At 36.8% G+C, this 18,331-nt stretch overlaps 1 protein-coding gene across 8 annotated transcripts in view; it reads left to right on the top strand.

Moving 5' to 3' along the window:
- The window catches only part of PPP1R13B (protein phosphatase 1 regulatory subunit 13B), a 72,869-nt gene that overhangs the window by 29,790 nt on the left and 24,748 nt on the right, over positions 1–18,331 (top strand). For all 8 annotated transcript variants that reach the window (XM_054827406.1, XM_054827405.1, XM_054827410.1 and 5 more), the window contains exons 3-4: positions 3,287–3,406; positions 4,896–4,963. In XM_054827406.1, coding sequence (XP_054683381.1) covers positions 3,287–3,406; positions 4,896–4,963 — 188 coding nt within the window. The remainder of the gene's footprint in view (positions 1–3,286; positions 3,407–4,895; positions 4,964–18,331) is intronic.

Below are 18,331 nucleotides of genomic sequence, written 5' to 3'. Positions count from 1 at the left end.
AGAAAAAAACCCCAGAATATTCTTCCTCATTCCCAAGCTATTGCAAATAGCAGTTGGTAAGGAGGTCAAAAGACAGGTGTGATGCCACGAACTTGTAGTATGTTTCAAGAGAGAATGGATTTCAACCTTTAAATCTGCCCAATACTCAATTATTCACTTCATTTGCATCCGGAATGCCCTTCAGCAATTGGCATTAATTTGTCTTCCTGAATTTAGTGGTAACATAGAGGCAAGTGACTGTGAAAGAAATAGTTGTTTACCACAAGTCTACTTCTGCAAACCTGAGGGCGAAAAGACTCATTCGTGATCTTGCAGTGAACTCCCCCGCTATGGAGATAATCCATTACTTTGTATTCTGCAAGCATAAATATGTTTCTTACAAACAGCAGGATACTTGTAATTAGGATAAAATCAGATTCTGAAGTCTGAAACTTATGTTAAGTAGTGGATATATAGTTACAACTGAAAGATTTTTGCAATTCTGTTCTAAAACATTGATGCAATATCTGTGGTTTTGGTCTTTCAAGGTGTTTCAGTCATTTTGGAATACTTAAGACTAGCCCATCATCAAAACTTTTGCTTAAAAAGAAAGGAGTCAAGCTCAGTTCTCAAAAGTCTTTCAGAATTTTCATCAAACTTAAAATCTAAGGTGGTTTTTGGAAATAATTATGGATATATGCGTATAGCACAGTCTTCTGCTTAGTTATTCATGAAAACTAACATTCTTTAGATAATTTTTAATGTGTAGTTAAAGCATTGTTTATTATTACTCTACATGCATTCTCCTATTTCACCTTTTCTTTATTCTCTTCTATTTAAAAGAATAAATTTAAAGTTTGAAATGGTATAGCGAAAACAATTATTGACAAATATGTCAGAAACTATAACAACTGGGAAAAGTTTAACTGCAGGGTATTTTTGTTTGTTTTGGTTTTGAATCTTAAAGAACAGATATTTCCAGAAAATATTCCTTTGTATTATCCTAACTTACAGCAAATATAAGATCATGCTTTCTTCCTGCAATTTTTCTAGATTTAAACTGAGGGAAGGAATGGGGACTTGAGTTCTCATCATGTCTTGTGTCAAGTATTAATGTCCATTTCTTCTTCCTCTTTTTTTTTTTTTCTGAATCTGTTTCATGTAGCGAAGTTGCACAGACTGATTAGTGCTTCTTCATTTTTCTTTCTCTGTTTCAGTGGTGATGTTGCTGTTACTATTTTAACCTGCTTTCTGTCTAATTTAGGGCAACATATCCCAAATTGTTTTTGTGGAAGAATTGCAAAAGTAGAAAATGCCTTTCCCATTTCACTCTATGCTCGTGTCTGAAAAATATTAGCCTTGATTCTTCAAGGCATATTATGTAAATGAAACCTTTTATTTTGAGTAGCTCCTAGGATCAGGGCCTTACTTTAAATGGGAGACCAGCCTACCCAGGAGCAATGCTGTAGCCACTCCTCACCATTGCAGAATTAGCCCTGTTCAGACATCCAGTTTCTTGGTACTTTGTTATCAAGCTTCAGTTCTTGCAAGGTTTACCTAGCAATTTTTCTATTTGGGAAAAATTCCTAAAGATTCTTATCTTCTGCATCCTAAACTCTCTGAACTAACCATTTAAATATTTTTACACTCTGGTCTTTAGAAGACTCGTGCAGCAATTTTAGTGGATATGCTTCAAAGCACTTGAAATCTTACCTTACTTTAGGAGTTGAAAAACCTGAAAATCATGTTTTTAAAATTCCTTTTCAAGAACTGAGTTGTAATAAGCCACTGACCTTAATCTTATGTGTATAAACACTATAGACAATGTTTCTTGGATTCCAATTGAGTGAGGAACAAGAAAAAGAAAAGAAATGTATCTTTTTTTTTAAATCCAGGTGTTGTGATTTTATTTATTTATTTTTAGGCAAGATAGGTAAGCAGTCAGCTGATGACTATAATTAGCTTGTGGTTTAAATGACCCTTCCCCATTGAAAGCAGCTAGATTTAACTTGGTTAAACTATGTTAATCACCATACCTATTTGACATGACAGATTTTGACAAGACACTTTATTGGATTAAATGCATTGTGAATCAAGTGATGCAAATACAACAATTAAGTATCCCAAGAGTATCAATCCTTGTATACATTGATGTAGTTCCTAATGCATGTAAATTTAGGTAAATTTCATTATAAAAAGGCATATTTGTCATGTGATTTTCCCAAGCTTTCCTCAAGATATCTGTTATATCTTTGAATCATTTTGTCTTCTCATGTCAAAGGGGTTAAATATGAAATGGATAACAAATTGATAGCGGTGCTCTGCCTGGTAGGAGATAGTGTGGTTTGGGTTTTGGGAGCAGAGAGCGCATTTTGCTTTTAGCAATGAAGAATGCAAACTCCACCTTTTGGTTTCCAGCCAAGCCTGGTTTTCCGAAGTAATATTGTTTCACTGATTAGTGCTGCATGTAGGAAAGCTAATTAAATATCTTCTAGTATAATTTTATTCTGATTAGAAGATGTCTTCTAATACTATGTTTAATATTAGATCTTAAAAGGGAGATTTTCTTGCCTTAATGAAAACATTTAAAAGTAAATGCAAGTATAATTATGAAAACAGTGAAAACTTTGCTTTTGAAATGTATTTTCATTTTGAAATACTATACATATATAGTGTGCAGCCTCGTAGTAATAATATGTTTGATCAGTTTCAAGAAATAACTACACTACGAGAATGTTTTACGTTTCTTTGGGGGAAAACAAAGAGACTGCTGCATAGAACTTAGCCTTTATTTGTTCAAAGATTTGCCATTAATTCTACATATACTGGAAGTTAATGTCTGGCATAGTGTATTGGAGTGGGAACACCTGCTCAAGTTCTTAGAATAAATGTCAATATAACGATAAGACTTTTAGTCTTATCTGGATGTTCAAATTCAGTGAATCATTTTAATAACAGAACAAAATATCCATCTGGTGGCAATGGTGAGCAAAGGTGCAAAGATTAGTGTTGTGAAAAAGGTTGTGATGAACAATTCCTAAATTAGGGTTTCTAAACACTGATACTTTTTGTATGGATTTGCAAACTGGTTATGTACTGCTGTTAAGCTTTGAGCCATGTTACAGTAACAGGCTAGCTTTTAATACAGTGCAAGTATTGTCAGTGCCTGTTTCTCTGAATTGGCATAAAAACCCTTCGATAGATTGAATTGCTACCAAAAAAGACATTCTGATTCTTAATGAGAGTTCTATAAAAATTTGCTTAATTTAAAATAGTTGTGATAAGTTTTTTGGTCTTGTACTTTTAGAGCGTCCCATACCCTTTGATCACATGATGTATGACCACCTACAGAAATGGGGTCCCCGCAGGGAAGAGGTGAAATTTTTTCTTCGTCATGAGGAGTCACCAGTCGAAAGTAATGAACAGAGTAAGTACGCTTGTCCTGTAGTGTTGTTACCGAAATGTATTTAAAAAATTTCTGAAGTGAGTTTGACTATCAATTCTTTCAGTGGATTTCAGTAGATATATGTAATACAACTTCCTTACACCAAACCCTTTTCAAACCATCCTCAGTGACACATTTTTTCATGTTCTCAAATTCCATTCTCTCTAATAATTTCTACCAGTCTGAGTTATATTTTTGTAGTAAGATTGGTTTCTATTTTGCTTAATACTAATCCAAAAATGTTGGTGGGTATTAGAGGCTTAATGCATTTTTTTTCTTGTTTAGAGAAGGTCCCTACATTTTGAGAGGGTAGGGTTGTTCTTTTTGACCTCCTGTTCTTTTTCATTTGCCCCAAAGAAAATACTCAGTAAACTACTTTGCCTCCTTTAGAAACTAAAATCTATTTTACAGACATCATTGGCAGAGGTTTTAGCGGCTTTACTTTCTCAGTACTTCATGTAGATATATTTAATAGTGGTGATAATTCGCACGTTGAAAAGTTGCTGGGCTGTTTGGTTTTACAGGAGAAGTGTTTATATAAAACAGTGCCATATTAAGTGGGGCTTTCTTAAAAGACTGGAAGAAAAAATAGAAGGATTTCAGTTTTCTGATCTAACTAGTATAGACTGTGCTTTACTTATGAGAAGACCTTGGAGGCTGTGCATTATATACTTCATGGCTGTCAGACTGTCTAAAGGATAGGAAAGGTGTCTCAAAGTGAGATGTATATTTGCATGCTCACATTATCCTTACTCATTCAACTAATCTGACTACTTCTGACAACCTAATTTCAAGTCTTGGCTGAGTCCGTACTGCTTTGAGATGGGGTTTCTTTTCATATTTCTAAGTGGTTCCTGGTTGCTTTGAATTCCAGAAGTAGCAGGCAAAATAATGTATGAGGGATTTTGGTATTAATTAGGTACTTTGTAAAATACTCAGTCATCCTTTGGGCAATACAAATTTAAAGTATGTTAAGAAATTTAAGATACACCTGAAGCCACAGAGTTTCATGTACAAGTAAAATGCTGCTTCTGAACCATGTATGCAAGGCTTTTTAATTAATTATTGACCTATGGATCAATTTGTAGATTAAAGTTGTTTATGAAGCATTGCAAAAGCTTCCTCTACTGTATTCATTTATTATGTATTCAACTGAAGCTACTGCTTCTTGTGGACAGAGAAATATGAAACTTCAGTACTCGTGCTCAGACATTCCCTTCCATGACATCATTGCCTAAACACAAGTCAGAAAAGTAGAGCTGCATGTCTGTACTTTTAACAGAGGAAGTCTGTGATTTATTTCTGCTGACTCCACTGCTTACAAAGGATAACCTAGTAAGAAGGAGTTGGGACTAGCAGAATAAAAATTCACAGGTAAAAGCTTTATAAAAAATTCTTGAACAGATTCAAGAGTGAAAACCACTTGTGTTGAAAACTGAACTTTGCATTAAGAGTGATACTTTACTTTTAGGTGGACGTCAAGCCCAAAATCAAAGAAATGGCATAAATATACCTGTGGAGAAACGTACAGAGAATGGGGTATGTAATAAATTCTAAAGGTTTTGGATCAATTTCACCCAGATATTTGATGCTTTTAAAATTCCTGTTTTTCAAGATCTACTATGGTGGGAACTGGTGGAAAATGTATAATCTTGTTCTGGTTTGATTTTGTTTCTTTTGTTATAAAGTGAATGGGAGAATATGGCTTTTTTCATGAACTACTATAAATTTTCTGTCTAGAAGGAAACTCACTTCTGTGACATGAGAAGCCCCTGGCATCTTATGAATTACTGCATTTTCTAATCTGTCTTCCTCTATCTTATTCATCATGTGTGAAGAAAAAACCAGCTACCTTATTCTTTCATACTAGTATTGCCTGTCCAGACGTCTTTTCTTGTTTGATTTATCTCACTGGTATTGATTCATGACATACCCCCATGTGTTAAAAACATAAGAATGTATCTGTGGATTGGGATGTTTTCAAATGCTGGTAGAAGAGGTTGCATATCCCCTCAGAGACATCTCTCTATACTGGTTTTTTATGCACTTGGTTCATTTCTACACCTCGTTTTCTTTTTTTCACTAAAATATTACTAGGTTTCTAATTTAAAATACATATTACATAGCATAGGCAACCTGTTTGGTGGCATTCAGTGAATGCTTGAGCATTCTCTCTTTTACAAATAAAATGTAGTACATCTCTTTGAAAGTTGCTGTGGCTTAGAAACCTTGTATTCCTGAGCTGAAACTCACTTCACTTTCTTCTCTTTCTTCTTATCCTCAATACTAATGAAGACTCTACAGAGCATATTCTGCTCTCATTAGCTCAGAGCCATTTTGCTGTCTTTACTGAGGCGCTATAGTTGACTTTTTAAAAACATTTTAAATTTCAATAAAAAGATTTGAGCTCACCAATTCATAGTTTTATTGTCTCTATGAAGCACTGTCAATTTCTAAGTACCCATAGGGCCCTTTCCTAGGGTAAAATAATGCTTAAAAAAGAGTTTAAAAGCAAACAAATCAAATTTTTCAAGAAAAAAAAGAACTAAAATGTTAAAAATAATTGTGCAGATTAAACAATTCTGTGCTTGCATATTGCCTGGTAATTGGCATCTGAAATTCACACGCACACACACTCTTAAAATGGTAGCAACGAAGTTGTTCAGTCAGTTTGCAGCTCTTAGCAGCTTGTTTTGTGTATGGCATGTGGGCCTAGTGGAAGGAATTTTTTTCCCTATTCAAAACAGTTAATCACGTATTGCTTTCTACGTTCCTTTTCTGTAGAGAACACTAGCTGATATCCTCTGCTGCACGGATCCGTTTATCCTGCTTCCATTGTCATATTGACAATGTAGTGAGATCATAGTGCTATAATGTGGTAGGGGAACATAACTCTTTCATGACCTCCCCTGATCTATTCCTCCATGTATGTTGTAGCATGTATACTTCATTTGAGACATACTATGTTTGGAAATTAGGACTGGCATGTGCAATATGCCTTATAATCTTGCTTCTTGGCAGCACTGAAGTTTATCATAGCATGGCTTTGTATTTAGTTCAATTTGCTGTTAATTTTTATGGGTAAAGCTCAGACCTGGTAACTTGAATAACACTGCTACCTGTGTGCCATTCAGTATATATTAAAAAAACAAAACAACCCAAAAGTTTTGCCACAAAATTAAAATTTAGTAGGGAACCGATCACTTTAAAATGGACTTTTGTCAGGTTTAGGAAATTATTAAAATACAGGAAAGACTAAAACCTGAAGGGCTTACATTAGTGTAAATTGTGGTAGGGTTTATGCCAAAAATGGTACAAATTAGGTTTTAAAAGTGTATAAAACTAAGATTTTTTTTTTTTTCAGTTGTACCAAGTTTTAAATCAGAGGGGGAGGGGGAAAAAGAGGTGGCTTCAGGATCAAGGATTTAATCAGCTTACACTTACGTAATGCATTAGGCTTATTCATTGTTACTGGCATGCTGAATGTTAGACTGGCCCTAAAATAAATACAAACCAATGGAACACTGAAGACAGCTCAAATCTTACCAAATATTCTTCATTCAGGTATATATTTATTATGTGTACTGCTTTAATAATGAAATAATTGATTTTTACTTAATATCTGGAGACAGCTGAAAGCATGACATGTGTAGAAAACTTTAGAATGAATGTTTGCTTTAATGTTTGAATCAACAGTGTTGGAAAAAATGATGGGCAATCTGTCTGGAATTCAATTTGGATAATTCTATTGGCATTTTGTCATATGCAGTAGGATTTTTTGTTCTTTGAAACTTTGTGCTTGACGAGCAATTGTTTAAATAATGGTTAGCTCAATCTAATGAAATTTAAGCATTTATATAATGCGATTTTATCTTCCAAATAAAGATTTAATGTTAAAAATAGAATAGACTACGTCTATTCAAACAGTGAAACATGCATTGTTGTAAAAAGAATACTTATCTGTAAGTGCTCATTTGAGAGCTTTGCATTCTGCATAACAAAGTCTAAAGGAAAAACTGTGAGATTTTGTAAATTGACTAGTTGTCTTATTCCTGAGGTGACCTTTTGGGGTTTGCTTTTGTTTACAACTTTCTTTCTGGAATTGTGCTGTAGTCAGGGCCTGATCTCTTTCCACCACTACACAAAGGTATGTAGAGATAAGACTTGCATAACTAAACATTTCCCTTTGCAGCGAGGTTGGACAGTGTCTCAAGAGGGATTCTTGTCTCTGAAAATAGCTGCCTCTTCCTTTCTTTTGCACGTGTAGCTGAGCCACTTTGATTTGAACACAAGTTGTAACAAGAGAAATTCTAATTAAATATTGGGAAAAATGTTTTCTCAGTGAGAGTAACAGACGTTGGAACAGGTTGCCCGGAGTCTGTGGAATTTCTATCTAGCCGAATAAAGTCCTGAGCAATCTGAACTGGGCCTAGCAGGGATTATTGAATTGAGTGACTTCCAGAGGCTCCTTTTTGCCTAAATTATTCATTGATTCTGTGATCAATGGCCATGAAACAGTGGTCATACAATTCTGGGTCTTGTTTGCTTCCAGATGTCCTAGCATGATCCAAGCTTCATTTCATCGAAGCAGCAGTGGTCTGAAGAGAGACAGAGCAAATATAGTTGTAACCGCTGGGGGTCAGTGGTAGACAGGAGAGGGACTGGGGAGCCACCCGTTGTGGTGCAGCTACCAGGCAGTCAATAGGAAAAGTGGATCAGAGGCGTACTTAAAGGAAGTCCCAGTAAGAGAAGTGACTGAATGATGATAGTTGTTCAGATGAAAAGATAATCAGATAACTGAGAAATTTCTTGGAGATGAGAAAACAAGAAAGTAGATGCAGCTCAGGAGGAAAAAAGGATGGTGTACGGGAACATGACGGAAGTAAAACGTATTAGACTGAATAGAAGTAGGTTAGTGTAATGAAAACTATGTGTATATTAAGACAATACTTGTTTGCTTTAGTTGCTTGGTTTAAATTATTTTTCTACTTGGTAATTTACTTGAGGATAATAAAATGTCAGGTTGTGGTCTCCTATACCATCCTTTCTTTAACTTATTTTTGCTGTTTCTAATATTAAAATTGCTCCCCCAGCTTGGATAGACTGACATCAATAAGCTCTTTTCTTGATAGATATTAGCTGAAGCCTTTGCCAAGAAATACAAAATGGAACCTCTCACTACGAAATTTGTGTTAGCTTTAGTATAAAAGAAACTCGTGTAGAGGAAGAAAACTACACCATCATCCCAAACATGGAGAATCACACTCCTGTTCATTTTCTTAGTCTTGAAACTGCAACCAATAGATAAAATTGAGAATTAAAATTTTGCCCTGATTAGGTAACAGAACCAAGCTTTTCTGTTAAAGTAACTGAAATCAGGCTTTTAGCAAAAATTTTGCAACAGGTAGTCCAACTTTTGGCATCAGGAGACCCTTATACTTTCATGCTGGGGGAATTGCTCAGGGAAGTTCAATTAACAGGTAGGTTAAAACTTCTACATATAGGTACATGCAAAGCAGGTTTTAATAGTACTGATTTAACTTAGGAGAGGTTACAGTTGCTGACAGAGAGTAAATAGCCATCTGATGCAGTCAGTTGCTGTATCCCATTCCATTGTGACAGTAGTAAAGCTACACTGCTTTTGAGTTCCTGTGGTATGCCTTGTCAAATTCTAGGCTGAGAGTTTAGATAGATTTACATGTGGTGCCAAAATCCTTGAGTACAACTGTATGCAACTGACGTAATCTACCTGGACTTGTGCAAGGCATTTGACACTGTCCCACACGACATCCTTGTCTCTAAATTGGAGAGACATGGATTCGATGGATGGACCACGCGGTGGATAAGGAATTGGCTGGATGGTCACACTCAGAGAGTTGTGGTCAACTGCTCAATGTCCAAGTGGAGAACGGTGACGAGTGGTGTTCCTCTGGGGTCGGTACTGGGACCAGCACTGTTCAACATCTTTGTCGGCGACCTGGACAGTGGGATCGAGTGCACCCTCAGCAAGTTTGCCGATGACACCAAGCTGTGTGGTGTGGTCGACACGCTGGAGGGAAGGGATGCCATCCAGAGGGACCTTGACAGGCTTGAGAGGTGGGCCCATGTGAACTGCATGAAGTTCAACAAGGCCAAGTGCAAGGTCCTGCACGTGGGTCTGGGCAATCCCAAGCACGACTATAGGCTGGGTGAGGAATGGATTGAAAGCAGCCCCGAGGAGAAGGTCTTGGGGGTATTTATTGAGGAGAAGCTCAACGTGAGCCAGCAGTGTGTGCTTGCAGCCCAGAAAGCCAACCGTGTCCTGGGCCGCATCAAAAGAAGCGTGACCAGCAGGTCGAGGGAGGTGATTCTGCCCCTCTACTCCGCTCTTGTGAGACCCCACCTGGAGTACTGCATCCAGCTCTGGGGGCCCCAGTACAGGAGAGACATGGAGCTGTTGGAGCGAGTCCGGAGGAGGCCACGAAGCTGATCAGAGGGCTGGAGCACCTCTCCTATGAGGACAGGCTGAGAGAGTTGGGATTGTTCAGCCTGGAGAAAAGGCGGCTGCAGGTAGATCTAATTGCGGCTTACCAGTTTCTGAAGGGGGCCTACAGGAAAGATGGTGAGGGACTGTTTATAAGGGCATGGAGTGACAGGACAAGGGGTAATGGGTTTAAGCTGAAGGAGGGTCGATTTAGATTAGATGTTAAGAAGAAATTCTTTCCTGTGAGAGTGGTGAGGCACTGGAACAGGTTGCCCAGAGAGGTTGTGGATGCCCTGTCCCTGGAAGTGTTTAAGACCAGGTTGGATGGGGCTTTGGGCAATGTGGTCTAGTGGAGGGTGTCCCTGCCCATGGCAGGGGGGTTGGAACTAGATGATCTTTAAGGTGCCTTCCAACCCAAACCATTCTATGATTCTATGATCCCTACAAGTGTGACCAGATAAAAAGGTATTCAACATCTACCATACATTTTATCATATATCTGTTATGATATGACAATTAAAATTTTTTAAATGTGGTCTAAAAAGTGTCTGATAAATAAGTTTCAAAGATGGTTGAATGATGGGGGGTTACAAGTATGCTTGCACAGGCAAAATACTTGAAGGTTTCCTTAGCCTGTCAGGCAAAGATATGACAAAATCTAATTGTGAGGAGAAAGGCAAACCAGTTAAATTATTAACAGAAGTAGTAACCTCAGGAGACGAGAAATACATTATATGTACTTGCTTGAAGTTTCTCATTTGAAATGTTGAAGGATAAAGAGCTTAGTCTGGAATAGAAGTTGTTCTTCAAACCTGAGCTGAAAATTCAATTTAATATAAGCTTGTAAGTATTAAGTACTTTCTGTTTGTAACACTTAACAATGTAATTGGAAGAGGCTGCCATTCATGTAAGAGAGGTTTTAATCAAACTTGTTTAAAATGAACAAATAACTACATCATTCTTGGAAATCTAGATTCTTTCAGGGCTCTCATAGTAAAGTCTAAGCAAATAATTCCGTTAAAAGATGATAAAAAGAAAATTAGGCATAAGGAATTCTAACAGTTTGCAGAGAAAAAAAAAATTTGAGGACATTTTCTTGTAGGCTTCCTGGAACATTTTGACCATGTAAAAAACCTGTTTATTAAATCAGATCCAAATTTTCTCCTGCAACTTTCTCTGTTGCTTTTGTTAAGGAGACAAAAATTATTCTATCTGCCACTTGTACAGTCAAGGGTGTTCCCATGTCTAAGACATACAGTCCTAAAATTATTTTTACCTGTTAGAGAGGGGAGCCTCGCTGTACCTACAGCAGCCTTCTGCACTGTCAGATTCCTACTTCAAGCCCTGGGTCAGCTTAATAGAGTTTGGATTCTCCTCAGACTGATACAGTTCTTCATTAAGGCTGTCTGAAGCATTTTGCAGACAGCTGGCAGTATCTTGCTCTTCAAAAAATAGAAAAACTAATCCAACTAAAGGACTTCAGGGAAAAAAATTAAATTAGGGGAAAAAAATTACAGTCTAAAGCTAATTTTAATGCATACAAATAGCTTTTGATTTCTTACTGTACTAGAAATTGCAATCTCTTCACACCTCAGTAAACGATAGTTATGTAGGGTAACATCTCTACAACTGTGTGATCTCAGAGAAGGAACTTCTATGAAATTATAGTGAATTCAAATGGTTCTGACCTCATACCTCACTCTGAGGTCTCTTGTAAACTTTTTAGGCAGAATCACATCATTCTTCAATTTGGAATGTCATGAACGGTGTTTTAACATGTCCTGTGCAATCTCAAATATATTTCAATCCATAATGGACGAAGTTACTAGCTGCTTACATTTTATGAGAATAATTTGATACATTTCATCACATTTGATCACAGTTATTCTGTGATCATTTTCCTGTTATAATTTTAATTATGATAGCATTAGTTTATGACTAATATTAGCTTTTAATATCTGACTTCATTGGTTTTGAGGAGTCTAAAGATTGTTTGACTAATCGGGAACAGGAAACACACTTGGAACCCACTTGGAATGCTGCAAAATGACTGTTTTCCTCCATGTCTTCTCCATGTATTTACATAATTTTTAATCTCTGTCACTCTAGATACCAAATATCTATTTAGATGGCTATGGACATGAGAGATACAGTATACAGATTTGTAGTATACAGACACTTATACACACTCACTTGTAGTATATAGACTTTGTAGTTCTCCTGCTCTTCTGGGCATCAAAGATAGTTCTGCTCAACAAGTTACAGGGATCAAAGATGTGGTTTTCTAGTCTGTAATAGCCAACAGGTGGCTTCCTGTTTTGCAGAGGGGGAAAGACTTAAACTGCACCATTTAATCAATCTCCACCTTTAGTCCCCACTTTTACAGGTCTGACGTTGCTTTTCCTCAGGCACGGCTTTGCAGTTTTACAGCAATACTTAGCTGCAGATGCCTGTAGAAGGGGGACGTTAGAAGTCCTATCTGTTTGGTTTTATGGTACTTATTTTCATATATTTGTATTGTGAACATGGAGCAATACAATTCACTCTTTTCCCTAGATTTCGAACTAAATGAAGCATGTGGAGAACTGCCTCCAGTTGTCACTGCACATAGAGATCCTGAGTTGCTTGGCCCTTATATAAAGGTAGAATAGTTTAGAATAAATGAGCGCTTCAGCTGACGCATAGCATCATACACATTAGCTCATAAAGTAAATGTTACTTAGAGTTCATTTGTTATTTTTCATGAAGTATTGCTGTGCTTTCACAGTCCTTACAATGGCACTGTAAACTTCAATGCCTTTTGTCACAGTGGTATCCTTTTGCAGTCACACTAGTATTGTTTTTAGTTAAGCCAAATATTTTAATATTAAGCTGTTGTGAGGAAGATGGGACTTGCCCTTTTCTGTTATTTCTGTAGTTCCTTACAGGAGACAGATTATGAAATTCACTGTGTCAGTGCAGAGCTTTAAGAGCTTAATGGTGAAAGCTTTAGAGTTTAGGCTGTCTTTCTGAGTAGGAGACTGTTCTGCTACTTGCAAGGCCAGCTATTCCTTTTCAGGCCATCTTTAGAGATCTGTCTTTTATGTAGCTGTGTCATCTGCAGATTAGTGTTTCCTGTCATCTTTTCCACAGTCTCTTTGGTTTTTCCTGTGCAGTGCTGCTGTGGCCTCCGTTCTCTGATGCACCTTTCCACGTTCACTGACGTGTTCATTTAGTTTCCTGTCCATCTAGCTTTGGACACCTAGCATACCTATTTCCCACCCGTATGTTTTTCCCAGGCAAGTGAACCTTTCTATTTCTCTGTTGGCTCCGCAGCTGCCTCCAGATCCAATTGTTGTTAGGTTTGTTCCCCCTGCAGTCTTCCTCAGATCAAAGCAGAGAAAATGAAAGTCCCTCTGGCTAATTTAGGAGTGAGGGAGTTGAACTTGTTTTTCTTCTCTTATTCCTACTGGATGATCTTACTCTACAGCTCATACCTTTTCTTGCTCGCTAAAAACAAGCCTGTTCTTTATGCAGCTGGAATATTCACTGTGTTGTGCTTGGACATACAGTTCTTCAGTGTCCTTATGGAGACCCACTTGGCTGGATCTCTTGTGTAAGTGCACTGAATCATGCTTGAATTACTTTCTTGCAAGAACAGAGAGAGGGTGAACTTGCATGTCATTCGTGAGTTTGACAAGGTAAATTACAGCTTTTTATGTTTTTTATCTTCCACAATATCATAATTTTTAGATACATAAGAAATCATTAATGGGGTTTAGTATTTTCTTTAATATTTAAAAATCCTTAGGTCTATGTTTTGGCTTGTTGCAGTCTTCTCTGACTTGCAGCTTCTTGATTTATGCTGTTACATGCATGCTTTAGCTTTATTGCTGGCTCATGTATTCATCTTGTTGCATGCAAGATTTAAGAAAAAGCTAAAGCATATAGCAAACACTGGAAATTTTATTTGCATAAGACTGTGGTATCTATCCTGACTGTACTGTTTGCCTTTTATCTTAGGCAGTCTCTGTTAATAAAGAAACTCCTTGTTAAATTTCAGGTGGTATGGTTTTCTTTCACTTTAAACAGTAAAATTAAAGTAATGATTTTCTGGATCTTTTTGGTATTCAATTTTTGCACTGAGTTGGTAATACTACAGAAATACAAATGGAACAATTAACTAATGTGTTTTTAAGGCTAAATTGTCTGTACTCTTACATTTTCAGTTTAACGTGATAACTGTGAAAGGACTGTGTATTGCTCAACATTTTCCATTGAATATGAAAAGTGCAATGAATCAAGCTGATTGTAGTTGACAGCTGGCTTGATCTTGCCATGATTAGGTCTCTTACTGCTGGCAAAATCCACTAGCCTTTTCCGTTAGCTGATTGTTGATGAATGCAGAGAGACAGCTTTTCATATTGATAAAGAATTTGGAGAAACCTTTATTTCATATGGAATCAGATTAAAAAACATCCTATGTCCTATTGATTGCATTGAGCCAAAAAGCCATGCAGGAACTCATAAGATGTGCACAGTTGTTGGTTTGGCTTGTTCACAGCAAAGAGTTAAACAATTAATGTAGACAGAAAATAACAGAAACATGGAGTTGAAGCATGTTGAAGCAACGCAAATGTTTACAGCTGATGGGCAGTGCTGCAAAATAAAGATGTGCTCTCTTACAATTTCATGGGAAAACAGTGAACAGGTAATTATTACTTTTCAAAATCTGTTATTTTTGTACTTTAGTGGACATGTTATTTAAATACTGTGTAGCTTTTGTACTTTAGTTTAAACGATTGTGGGTTTTGTTGTCACATGACTGGAATGCAGACCAGTTTGGGTTTTGTAACACCTTATCTTTGAATTGAAATTCTTAGTTAATCAGATTTTGTTAGATGCATTTGCTATCATTTTTAAGTTTTAAGACCTTATCAAAAGCTCTTTACTTCAAAATGTCATGGTCAACTTTTGCTTTTAACAACTTAGCGTACGACTTGCACTTCATATAAAACCTAAGTTTCACAACATATCTTTCAGTTACAGGATACTTATTTTCCATACTTTTGTGTTTTGGAAATGTTTTATACTGTTATCATATAAAAAATATTACATCCCCACAGAAAAACTTCATACTGAAACAATTACTTAAGGGAATTAAAAATGCACATTTGATGCTAAACATTATAATGATAATAAGTGCATCTTAACCATACTTAGCTATGCTATCAGAATAAGATGTTGCTTTTCTAAAAGACCCAGGAAAATATAGTTCCAACACTATTTTTAAAGGCACTTGAACAGTGTGTTTTCAACTTGTATTGTAACATGTCTATTACTCAGAATGAGTGTGAGTAAAAGGATTGGTACGATAAACAGGTCTGAAGCTTTGTGCACAACTGATCTGTTATTGCTATAAGAATCCATAATTTCTTTTAAGATAATCTATTTTTGTTAGGAGTATGAGGTTGATATTTTCATTCAAATCAGCTATTTTATCTGACATTTTAAAATGCCATTTATCAGGCATTTTATCTGACACTAAAGTTAATATAAACATGCTTAAGATTTCTGTGGCTGTCTAAAAGTGTCTGCAAGGACAAAGAAGAAAGTATTTTAAAAAAAAAGAGTTCCAGATACTACTTTCTTATGTTGAAGTGACTTATAAGCAGTTTATTTTGTATGTAGCAGATGGTCAATATATGCTTAAATCCATTTCTAACTTTGAAAATCTATTTTAACATTGTTTTGATTTTTGTTAAGTTCTGCCTTTTCTTAGCTGTTCTGAGCAAAGTAGAGGACAGCCTCACTTGTGAAATTTTTAAGAAAGCAGTATAGGAGAAACAGGAAATTTGGAGTCTGTGGCTTATGCTGAATAGACTTTAAACATTTTGTTACATGGAGTGGCTTATTAGCATCAGCAAGTTGGAGAAATTGCTAACAAGGTAGTGTAGTTTGAGAGATGTTAAGATTTTATCAAATATATATAATGTGAGATTTTTCAGCAAATTGTGATACAGTTGAGGCATGTTTATTCCAAGAAACTGTTAATGTATGTATTTGCACAAATAAAATAACATTTTAATTATAAATTTCTGAGTAAAGTTACCAGATTCCATTTGTAATGTTAATTTCAAGATTATTTGATTATCAGGAGATAGCACATGCTAAGTATATTTTCCTTTAATTCCCAATATTCTGGTTGTCTTTTCTGGGTTTAATTAGCTTGTTCATTCCCATTAAGCTAAAAAAGGCGTGTGCTATTGCCATCGGATTCTTTAAAATGGATTTCTGCTATCGGCATATTTCTGACCCAATTAAAAAAAATGCAAGGCAGAGCTGTGGATAAAGCCATTTAACTGGAAATAATGTCATCCACGTCGAGATCAGCAAAAACTCTATTTTAGTTTAAATAAAACAAGATACTTGCTTTTGTCTTTTTATAGTGTTATTTGTGAGTTTTCACACAAGATTTTCCAGTTGCCTTCATTGTGCATGGCACTAGGATCAGGTTTTATGGAAAATGTGGTCAAAATCTATCATAAATCTTAAATTTGGTGATATATAGGGTCAGTATGTTTCAGAAATGTAAGGAGGTCAGAATCAATAACCTTCAGCAGATGTTCCATCCTATGTTCTCCTTTCTTAGTCTTCAGATAGCACAAGGAGGCCACATCCATTTCATATAACACCTATTTGATACAGAACTGGTATAATAAACTCCGGTATCTTCTGTCTGTTTTCACCATCACTGCTGTTGTGCTGAGGACAGGTACCCAAAGTGTGCTGGCTATTCTTAGCAGCAGCCTTTAAAGCTTTGTTGCCAACTAGGCTAGTTAAAGCATCCCTTAAACTATGTTACTTTGAATGAGACTTAAGGCGGAAAAGGTACGTGATGGGCTTCTGCTGCTTATGTCCAAGTTAGCATGGGAGAATTAGGAAATCATTTGCTAGATTCAGCTGGCAAAGCAAGCTGTCTTTTCTTTCTTGCTCTAGCAGTTTGGTAGTTGTGCAGCCAGAGCTGTAGCTCTCCTTTGCTGTAAACTACAGTGAGAGCTCCCTGGTCTGGGGAGGCTGAGAATTGTCAGAACCCTGATCCCAGTCTGGAATTCACTGGCTGGGGAGTGCTCCAACCTACCCCCAATTTGTTTTATGGTTGGCAGTCTGCTTTGTTCTGGGGAAATGGTCATTTATGTACTTCCTTTGTCCACATATTCATATACCTAGTTCCAGACCTGTCAGTTCTGTGTTTGTCATGTAGCTGTATAGATTTCTGGGATTTGACAGCTCTACGAAGGTAAATTTCTAGTCTGGAGTTAAGTTTTGTATTCCATCATTTGCCCTAGGAAGGAGCAGCAACTCTAAACCGCTATAGATTATGGAAAACTGAGTCTTTCAGTATGTGCAGTAAAACCAAAGTATTTACTTTGCATTTCTATGTAGGCATTTTAAGACTTCTCAAGAGCAACTTGTGGTACCTCTCTGCCCTTTGCTGTCCTCCCTATTAGGCTGGTGAAAATGATGTTTTCTTTTTGCCATGGAAAAGTCATGGGCCTCATTAATGAATCCCACATGGAGGAGTAAATTCTTTAAATCATGACCCCAAAGGATTTGCTTCTTGGATTTCTCTCTCTCTTTCTCTGTTGCAGTTTCTGCCTTTAATTCAGTATTGATCTTGTCCTTGGTCTGTGGATTGGGGGGTTGGGGTTTTGTTTTTTGGGGGGGGGGGGGGGTGTGGGGGGGTGTTCCTGCTCCACTATCTCTAGCCTTTGATATGCTAGTGTTTTCCCAACTTTGACAAAGAGTGTTTTCTTTCATATTCATGCTGGCTGAGGATATGGTTACCTTTTGCAATCACAGACATTTTTGGGAGGGGGATTATGGTGGACTTCAGAAAAGGATTGTGCTTTTTTTTTAAAGCTAAAAAGGCCATTTGGCCAAAACGTACCTTATATGTAGTACAATTTTAGAGTGGCAGCCTATGTAAAGAATAAATAGTGTAGCTGGGTTGCAGGTGGGATATATGCTGCATTATCTTTAGTAGCTGCTCTATATTAGCTTGTCAATAAATTAATCGGTGGTTGAAAGTAGGAGGATACAAGCAGAAAAAAATTCTGGATAGCCCTTTAGATGGCCGGAGTCAGAACCAGCCATTCTGGACTCTGAGGCAGAAGCTAAGACACAGACTTCCTCACCTCCCTGCACACTGGTTGAGTACGTTTTATCTAGGTTATGTTGGACCTGGGCAATTGGTGGTTTAACCTCAGAATCATCTCTGACGAGAGAAGTGTGGACCAAAGTACTGAAAGAAAAGTAGTAAATGAGGTAGTAAGGACAGAAGTGATGGAGGTGACTGATAGGACAAAGACTAGATAACATGTGAGGGAGAGTTTATTGTATGTGATTCATCATACAAGAATACATATAGGAGAAGGTGGAGCTTGGCTGGTTTCAGGAGGCTT

Source organism: Grus americana, chromosome 5 (genome assembly GCF_028858705.1).
Source record: "Grus americana isolate bGruAme1 chromosome 5, bGruAme1.mat, whole genome shotgun sequence".
In the NCBI taxonomy this organism is placed as follows: domain Eukaryota; kingdom Metazoa; phylum Chordata; class Aves; order Gruiformes; family Gruidae; genus Grus; species Grus americana.
This window is presented reverse-complemented; position numbering and strand designations above follow the sequence as displayed.